The sequence below is a fragment of the Lepidochelys olivacea genome (genome assembly GCF_965140295.1).
Source record: "Lepidochelys olivacea isolate rLepOli2 genome assembly, chromosome: 9".
Taxonomy (NCBI): domain Eukaryota; kingdom Metazoa; phylum Chordata; order Testudines; family Cheloniidae; genus Lepidochelys; species Lepidochelys olivacea.
The window spans coordinates 25,627,195-25,637,543 of NC_140419.1; the positions used below are offsets into that span (position 1 = coordinate 25,627,195).

The 10,349-nt window shown below is 40.4% G+C and overlaps 1 protein-coding gene across 1 annotated transcript in view; it reads left to right on the forward strand.

Annotated features, from left to right (window-relative positions):
* Positions 1–10,349, forward strand: part of GPR149 (G protein-coupled receptor 149) — a 36,878-nt gene extending 26,529 nt beyond the window's left edge. The window contains exon 4 of the mRNA XM_084640192.1: positions 6,820–10,349. Within this exon, the coding sequence (XP_084496318.1) occupies positions 6,820–7,392 (573 nt within the window). The 3' untranslated portion in view covers positions 7,393–10,349. The remainder of the gene's footprint in view (positions 1–6,819) is intronic.

A 10,349-nucleotide genomic window follows, 5' to 3' on the forward strand; every position in this document is an offset into this window, starting at 1 on the left:
CCCTGTGGTAAGACATGATGGAAGTACACACTGTTCACACAATAAAATAGAAAATAAAGGGCTTGATTCTGCATACACACTGAGTGCAAGGAACTCCTAGGGAAGTTAGTGTGACTTGTGCACATGGAATTGGGGCCCAAATCTTTATTTTTTACTAAATCGTATGTTTCTGGCGTGGCATCACAGATGCAGAAATAACATGTTTAAACATCTTTAAAAATATTAACAATTTTTTTATTTTTCTCAGATCGAAGCACTTACATTTTAGTCGAAAACAAACTTGACTGATCTAAGGTGCACTGTACATACTGCTAGTCAAATTGTTCTTTGTGAAGCAAGGGTCAGATCCTAGGCCCCATTCTACAGCTCTCGTGAGACACTATGCTGTATGTGTCTGATCCTCAAAGGCCTGAACATCCTTTGTTCCCATCAGTGACAGTGGGAGTTGAAGGTGATGAGAAGCTCTTGAAAGAGCTACTCGTTACCACACAGGGACTAGCTCTTCTGAAATGAATTCAAGTGTCCATTTGGCCTGAAGAGTTACAATAAAAAAAAGACTGGTAGTGGCAGCATTTGTTAAGAACACATGCAGATCGGGCTGCTGTGGCCTGCCTCCATGAAACTATAACAAGTCATCATAGAACCAACACAGTGTTAGACTTAAAGAATTTGGAAGCAATATTCTAAATCTTACTCTAGCAGACTATGCTACTTTAATATGCAAATCTAATATACTGCTAGACTGCCCGTATATCATGGATACTAAAAAGCATTTTCACTAGGAAGAGAGAGCTTTTTTTATTTCTAATAGCTGTTCACCCCATGCAAATGCATAATTCCCTGATGCATTCAAATGGATGATGCATTAAGTCAAGACATCTTCAAAATTCTCGCTCTCCGAAGGTGATCAAGAGAATCAGACTATCAGTAGGCTTCCTATTCCTCAGTTAAAGAACCTTTATAATTATGCTTTTAAAAGAGGAGCTGTAGTATATACTGTGTGGGAGCAGTCTGAATTTTAAATTTATTTTAGAAATCATACTCTTTTTGTTGTTGTTGTTTTTTAAGTGTACCATTGTAATATAAGGCGCAGGGAGGGAGCAATGTTGAAAGAGACGAAAGGATGGAGTCTTCCTCCAAAAACATTTTGGGCTTGTGAAGAGTGCCCTTGTAGATTATTCAAAAAGAGAACAGCTGATTGCTTTCAAATTTAATTGTATTAAGAATGAATCCTATCCCTGCTACATCTGCAGATACCATTGTTTCACTTAGATTACACTGCGGGTGGTAAATGAACCTGACTAGAATAAATGGGAGTCCATCACTGAATTACTCAGACAGCTTCCTGCTCTTAATGTTTTTAAATTCAAATTGCATTCAAAGATTTATAATCAAAACATAAAATCAGGTTTACGAAGATACAGAAGGCAAAATTCTGCCTCATGGAATGTACCAGAATCAGGCTTGTTTTGGACAGAAGTCATACTCCAAATGCTGTACTTAATATTGGATTAGTTAGAGGTGCTGAAGTAGAAATAGTAGACCCATAATGGACATCTTTAGAGAAATAAAAAGAACAGCCAGCTCTGATGTAGACAAACAATGACAAGACGCACTATTTATTGTTATATCCTTGTAGGCAAACAATACCTTATTTTATAAAGATAATCAAGCTTAATAGAATCCAAGGTCACACTTTGCTCTTATTCATATCAGTTTACATCCAAAGTAACTCCACAGAAGTCAATGGAGTTACTCCAGGTTTCATGGGTGTAGAAAAGACCTGTATCTGGTCTGCTCTCTTGCAGAACGAACAAAGTTCTTCCTCTTCCAAGTCCATTCTCCCTTATATTAAATATGATATGTCAGATACAGTTTCTACTTAGGCTGTTTCATTCATGCATGAGATTTGCAACACAAGCAAACCAACCTAGGTAAGAGATGTGAATCCACAATAGACCTTAACCTTTGGCTCACGTTGTTCAGTGCATTTTCAGTTACAAACTCTACATGAAGGAGTGTCAGATCTTGTTTGCATTACTGAGATCTAAATAGAGGACTAATGGCCTTGTGCTAACTCAGTAGGTTAATAGGGTACTAGATTCCGCAAGTGTTCAAAGAAGGTCAGCTGCTTAGAGGGTTTTCATCTCTGGCTAGCCAGGAGGCTGAAACCACTCCAGGGGACCCCATTTTCCTTCATAGCCCTGTCACTTCCAGGCAAGACTACAGTAATACATTCAAATTAGAGCTGACCAAGTTTCACTAGAGTAGAGCGCAGAAGCACTACTTTTTAATGTGGTCGGCCAGTATGAATATGGAATATCAATACTCAGATCTCTGTCCTAGCTCTCACTTCATCTCCTAGTGCAGTAACAGGTATTGCTTTTATATGTATATTATAGAGAGGGAGAGAGAGCCCAGAATGCTCTGGGATGCAGTTAGTAACCAGAGCTGGCTGAAATTTTTTTTCTGTTTTGTTGAAAAAAAATTACAATTTGTCAAAACTGAAACTTCATGAGAAAGATCAGTTCTGAAAAAATTGGGAAAAATGTTTTGAAACTGACAGCACATCCCACTTCAACATTTCAAAATAAATTCTGGATTTTGGTTCACAATGGCTTTTCATTTTGAAATGTGAGTGAATTATAGAGATAGTTTTAAAGTCAACATCAAAATTAAACATTTCAGAATTATCAGAATGAAATATTTTCAATTGATCCAAATCCAACTTATTTTAAAGTTTTTTTCACTTCACAACATTTTTTGAGATTTCAATATTTCATCCCAATTTGGGAAAGGGAAAAAAGTTTGAAATCTCAAAAATGTTCCTGGGATGGGAGAGCCATTCTCTCCCCAGCTCTATTAGTAAACACTATGGGACAATATAAGGCCTATTAACTTTATTTAGTACTAGGTTGATTTGGAGTTTTGTCATAATATTTTGCATTTTTAACATGTTTGTTTCAATAGCATTTGCTCTGTTAAAGCATGCAGGGGATAGATTACTGGCCATTTAAGTGGCAGTTTGTGAGTTTATGCTTTAAATTCTGTGTCTGCTACAGCTGTAATGGCTATAACGATTAATAATATTTATTGGCCATTAATACACAGGTAAATTATGATGTAACTATTGAAATTATATAGTTCATTGAACACTGGAAAAACATAAATTTGGCATGAACATTTGGCTACTTAAGATGGATGTTGATCTCTTACTCAAAAATAAACTATGCAGAAAGAGCAGCGAGAACTATGGCAGTGGCAATTACTCATTCTGTTCAAGAAAGAATTCACTCTGAAGGCCTCAGATTTACTCTGTCTTTAAGACATCCAATTTTACAAATTAGTAATATCTTAAACGAGAATCTAACCTTACACTTAATAGGTGCTAGCATGTTCAGTCCTTATTGATCTTGTTTTTTCATACACTCCAGATGTCCTTCACAACCTAAGTGTGTTTTTTAGAAAGTACTCCAGACTCTGAACCAGATTAGCTGCCAGAAATGCAGACACTAATAGACCCTTGAACAGAGAACTTCAAATGGTGCGGACTAGGAGCTTGCACAGCACAAAGAAAGTAGCTAGAGCCAGGGCTGAGAATTGAGTCCTAGGTCTTATCAGTTATTTGGAAATTAATTTATGAACTACTTCACTCTCTGTCCTACTATCGTCCACTGCTGCAAGGCACACCGTTTCTGCCCTCCCTATGAATTCAGTTTTACACTGTGAATTGAATCTGGCTTTCACACACTTATAGACAGAACTAAAAGTTGGACCCAGACACAGAACATAAGCTGCCTCTGTTACTTAATTTAAACTGGATGAATTCTTGACAAATTCTTTCTCTGACAAATCTATAAAGAAGGCAAATATTATTTTTATTTCCTTCCAGCAGGGTAGGCCAATTTCTGGCAGGGCAAATCAACTTCTTTTCAGGCTAGTTGCTTTGTCCAAGCACCAGACTAGGCCTGAGTCTAATAAGATTCTCTTGCATAATAGGATCCCATTTTTCTTTGCAAGTGCAGCCTTTTCATATCTGTGTTAAGGATTCATACAACTTGATTATCAGCATGGCAGCCCTGTAAAACTCCTGACTCATTCTACCAGGTTGCATCACAAGATCTTTTCCTTAACAACCAGCAAATAATTGCCTTCCTTGCCCTCTCAAGAGCAAATTTACCTTTCATGTCAATGGGCTAAGCTGCTTTGATACTAAAGATTTGCTCAGCTTGACTGTGAAAGAAGATGAAAATCAAGGCCAGTCAAAATGGAGGAACCCTCTTTCAGTTCCCAAGTAATCCCAATACACATCCCTGCTTCCATTTATTTTACCTGGTTCCTTTCTAGTAGTTAGCCATTAGACAGAATATGGCCCCTCTGCTAGCATTAGCTGAGAGAGTGTCCCTTTGACTCAAGCAGTGAAGGCTTGTGGTTTTTGGAACTGAGGAACTAGGGTTTTACTCTGACCTCTCCACAGTGTAGGATTTATCCAATATTCATGTCTGCCAGCTGTACGTGGCTTCATCACAACAGTAGCACAAATCAGAGGGAAATTCTGCTGACCTTGGAGCCTTTCCATCCAGTCCCTTTTTAAAGCCCTCCCTTGGGAAGGGTTAGAGGGCTAGTAGGTGCTGCCCCCACTCTGCCTGCCTTATAAACTTGTTCCACGTCTTAACAAATTTGCTGACATCGCTCTTTTTCTGTCCATTTCTTTCTGTCCATTTTCTCCCTCCAGTCCTGGTTGTCTGTTTGTTTGCAGGTTTTTCCCTTCTTGACATCTTTTTTCTTTCTGTTTATTGCCAGCCCCCTTTTGGCTGATTCTTCTCCTCTCCCTTCCTCCTCTGGTTACTTCATTCCCCTCCTCATCCCCCAGTTTACCAAAAAGCTAAGACTACTGCATTGGAGTGGCGGGAGGGGAAGGGGTCCAGAGAAGAGACACTGGGGCTGGTGGTTGATTCTTGAACCTTCAGCCTTGTGTACAGCAGCTGCTCCTGTAGCCAGCTATGTTGGACCCATAACATGAGCAGGGAGGAAAGCTGGGTGACTCTCAAAGAGCTACCTGAGGCCTTACCTGCAGAGGGGGCAGACCCTTAAGGTCTGTCTTCACTGCAACTGGAAGGTGTAATTTCCAGCACAAGTAGAAATACCCGCACTGGTTCTGACTGAGCTAGCATGCTAAAAATAGAAGGGGTAGCCATTGTGGCGAGAGGGACTAGCCACCCCTAGTACAGTCCCATCCAGGACCCTAGATACATACTCAGGGTGACTAGTTCCTCTCACTGCTCCCGCTACCAGGGTTATACGTCTGTTTTTAGGGTGCTAGCTCAATCAAAGCTGCTGCAGGTACATTTGCTTGGGCTGGAAATTATACCTTCCAGCTCCAATGTAGACATACCTAAGTGTCTGGGGGTGTGGATTTGCGCTCTGCAGCTTTCCAGAGTCACAGAGATCTTCTCCTCTGCCCTGCATCCCTCCTCTTAACTATTCTGGCACCTCCTCCCAGGGTGGCCCACTGCAAAATTCCCAAGTATTCATCTGCCTGAGACAGTCTGCCTTGGGCAAAGCTCCTCCTGCCTTGGAATAAGGCTAATTAGAGATGCTGACCACTGCCCCCCTGGGGACACTCCAGGTGCAAACTGTAGCAGATCTGCTGGAGAGCAGGAGGTAGAGAAGCCCTGCAGGCAGGGGCAACTCTCCAATCCCTGTGTTCCAGGTAGTTCAGTCATCTGTAGCTTTGCAAGGAGTACAGTTACTACTGTCACAGTTGCCAGCATGCCCAATACCAGGGATTGAACTGGAGACCTCCAGAGTTAAAAGACTGAGTCTTCGCAGTTTGAGCTAAAGTCCCAGGCTCTGAAGCAAGGAGCTGTAATCGATGATCCTTCTCTGTGGATCAGGCACAGAGGGGGACACAAAATATACAGACGAACCCCAGGAGGCTGTGCTACTTCCGTCCATATAGAAGTGCTCAATTTCTTCTAGTGCTTTTCATGCAGATTCTTTCAATGACTCTCTTTGTAATGCCTGTACCTTTTCTAACATGTTTTTTGGGAGGAATGTAACCTTTGGAGAGACTTTTCTCTGTGTAAACTCAAATACAAATGCTAAGAATTCCTAGCTGCAGCTTTACACAGGGTACCTCAGGACTGCAATGGAGTTTATTTTCAAATGGTTTTAACATCATGACTGTTCCTCTGTTGCAGGGGGGATTGCAACCCTTTAAAATCCTGTCTTGCTCTGGGAGCAGAACAGTGGTCGTTACTGTACAACCACGTTGAAGCATGGTAGTTGCTAGCAGGGTTCTAACACAATTTATCTGTAACCAAGTTAGTTCTGTTATAAATCTGTGCTACAGATTGGCAAAATTTATCTAGCACCCTTCTGACCATTCCCTCTCCTTCCCCCTCGGCCCATACTGGCTTGGGAAACTGACAGAACCTCCCATTACCAACTGTGCTTTAAATATGTTCATAGCTAGCTCAGTCCTGATCCTCATGTGGACCAGGCTTTGATGAAATTTGAATCCTATAGAAATCTTATAATTAAGACCTTTGTGACCATGCATATAACTGAGTCATAGTCACTTTTATAATAATAATCTTGCCTTTTATATTAAAATGCATCATAAAGAGCCTTGCTCACTTTAAAGCACCTATTGTTTTCACCCTTTAAAAAAGTCATACTGTTGATTTAAATACCAGGCTTCTCATGTTCACAGTAGTGAAAGCAAGCTAATAAACTAGGCATAATTGGCTTGTTTATAATGGATTTTGACTTCAGAAATGAACATTAAATAATGGCAATTCTGTTTCTTTCCAGCGCTCAGGTGGGGCCTTAGCTATTCCTTTATGTGCATTTCAAGGGACTGTATCTCTCCATGCACCCACGGGAAAAACTCTCTCTTTATCTACCTACGAGGTAAGCACTGAAGGGCAAAAAATAACACCCACATCAAAGAAAATTGAAGTATATCGATCCAAGAGTGTTGGTCATGAGCCAAACCCTGAGGATTCTCCTACTACATTTGCAGACACAAATGTTAAAATTCATTTAGAAGTTCTTGAAATTTGCGACAATGAAGAGGCCATGGATACTGTATCAATCATCAGTAATATCAGCCAGTCCTCTACCCAGGTCAGATCCCCGTCCTTGCGTTATTCACGGAAAGAAAACAGGTTTGTTTCATGTGATTTAGGAGAAACTGCTTCCTACTCTCTCTTTATACCATCAAACAATCCTGACAGCGATATTAACATATCAATTCCAGATACCGTTGAAGCTCATAGGCGGAATAGTAAAAAGCAGCATATGGAGAGAGATGGTTATCAGGAAGAAATACAATTGTTAAATAAAGCATACAGAAAAAGGGAAGAAGATGGCAACAGCAATTAAAAGACACTTAGAGTAGTAAATCTGATTTGACTGACACTCCTCCTCTCATTCAATTGATCTATCAAACACAATGACTTTTCTCTTCTGTAACATGAAATTTTATTTTGTTTGGCTATACCAATGGTTCCCAACCTGCGACCAATGGGCTGCTTGCTCATGTGACATCCTCAGGGCCATACAGATACACTGTATGGATGAGGCCCAAATAACAGAGAGCTGCATACATGGCCCACAATGGTAAATAGGTTGAGAACCACTGGACTATACCAATAAGTAGGTTTTTTAAAATGTATGGGTGGGAAAACATCAAATAGTTAATTGCTTTTATAATATTGATTAGAGAATTGCAACACTGGTGGTGGTTGTGTTTTAGCTTTTGGTTTTTGTTACTATAATTTCTAAAACCTTTTCTGAATAGAAGCTTAGAAGCTGCTTTGGTTGCTTGTTGGCACTGGGCAATCTACCCATGGAAACCTGTGAAAACTGAATGATCAAACCATTCCCATCCAAGGAAAGATTCTTAACATTTTTTGTGCTTCTGTCACAATTCTGCTATGACTGATGTCTTGTGCCTGAAGTATTTATCAGAAAACAGTAGCTAAAGTCAAAAGCTGAATACAGGATTTGGTTAAATACAGGATTAAAAGAGGCCTAAGTGCTTTAAGTTTCCACTGTTATGTACACAATTCCAATGTACCACATAAGTAACTAACCATTATAATATCAACTTTTGAATCTGGGTAGCTGAAATGTAAGCATGCACATTCTGTAGATATGGTAACATGTATTTCAACAAGGTTCTAATTGCTCAACATTCCTGTGTACACGTGTATCAATGTTCAGTTTACTTATCCCATGGAATCTAAGGAACCCGCTTCCTGCCCCCACCTTCTCTTCCCATGTAAGAAAAAGAAGCTTTCCAATCTTACAGGGTGTCCATACTTGATCCAAACAAGGGTCATGTTGGCAGCATGCCAGGAGCCATCCCATCATGCTTAATTTGCATAAAATGCAGCTGCCTTCATCTTTAAAGGTTATCAAGGCCAGAGTCATCCCCATGCAAGCGCTAGCATAGAAAGTGTAGGTGACATGCACTCCACCTCTGCAGAGGCTGCCAGGGATGGTGCAACCCATGGCACAACCCTGAGAGTTGCCCTAACTTGCACCTTTGCTGCGATAGTCCCTACATGCCATTGCAGGGTCACAGTATGGCTGAGGTGAAGGTCTGTCCCAGCCACACATCCTCCTTCAAGAGGTCTGTTATCCCTCCCTCCACAGCCCCCAGTGCTACCGGAGGGAGGAGCCTGCTGCAGAGCTGGTAGAGCCGGAAGGGAGGGGTTACACTTGTTCTTTGACCCCTTTGTATCAGTCTAGCAAATGGACTGTAGCAAAATGATGCATCAAGCCCTTTTCTTCCATCTGTTTGTCAGGCATTTCAGTTAAATAGGGATGAACAAAATTAAGAGTTTTAAACAAAAATCACATTCCCTCTCAATCAGCTTTCATTTTCATGGTATATGTGATGCCCTAATCCCTTATAGAGCTAGAATGATCCCAAATTTTCCAGGAGAGAAGTCTAGAAAAGGCCTGAATTTCTAGGGGATGGGGGGGAAATAAGCAGAAACCCTTTCAGACCTTATTTAGAGACCACAAAGAAGCAAAACAAAACATGGGCTGACTTTATTTTTCTTTGCAGTTAACCCTCAATATTGAGGTGTGAACTCAAATGACCTGATTCCCCTCTCAGTTACACCAGTGTAAGTTAGAAATAATTCAATTGAAATCACTGGGTTTACACTGGTGTAAATCTGAGGAGAATGAGGCCCAAAGACTGGAGGTTGCTAAGATAGAGATGGATCACACTGTGCTATGAGTCGTGGTTTAATGTGCTGCCCTTCTACACTGAAATTGAGGGTGGTAACACTATAGCTGCTTCTTCATTTCAGATTTAACTAGAAACTATATTGTTAAGAAAAATCCATTCTAAGATCTATTCAACTATATTTTTTCTACAAATTGTGAATAGGCACCCTGCTATTTCTGAAATTACTGCTTTCTGCTGTCTTCTACAGAAAGCAGGTAGAAGGCAGTGTAGGAGCACAGTTTGATCTGATAAGCCCTTCTCAGTTGAATTCCAGTCTAAAGCACCAGATCAAAAGATTGTAAACATCTTGCTAGATGCAAGTCTTGGGGCCCAACAAGAAGACATGGCATTCTTTAAAACTGGAATGCTTGGCTCAAAAATGAGATGGCAACTTTTCTCACAGCCTTGTTCAGCGCAGGAAAAAAATCCAAACTAAATTTAAGCAAGTGCTTTCCTCAGAGCAGCCATTTATTAATCTATGGGCCACATTACCCCAAGCCCAGGACAACAGGAAATGAAGGGTGAAATCCAGTAGCCAAGATTGAAAAGCAATACACAGATGAAGTTCTCTTAACGTGGCTCCACTTTCCTTTTGCTTTGACTTGTTGGTATGTTTTGCTCTTGCCCACTGGATGCCATCTGATTACTTGAACATGTGTCCAATGTGTTCCTGGATATATTTTAAAGTTTTATTTATTGGCTAAATTCAGCACCCATATCCTAGGTAGTGTCCCAATTGGGGCAACATACCCATAGGGAGAGTGGGCTAGAGGGGCAACATCTTCCCCCCAGGGCACCAAAAAGGGTTAATCCATCATTACCTTGGAGTCTTCTTTGTTGATTGGTTCTTTTTACCACCTCCTCCCCCTCCCCAAGAGAGATTAGTACTGTGTATAGGAAAAATATTAACTGATGGTGTGTTAACATCTGATTGTATTTAGGAGGGATTCAAATGCAATCTAGATGCAGCCCTCAACTTGACCTAACTGTAAAGTACTATCTTACTGGTCTATAATAAATACATTTTCTTCAGTGACGATTCTGTAAATAATTTGGTAATGTATTAAACATCTATTTTATGTTTTGTTTTAAA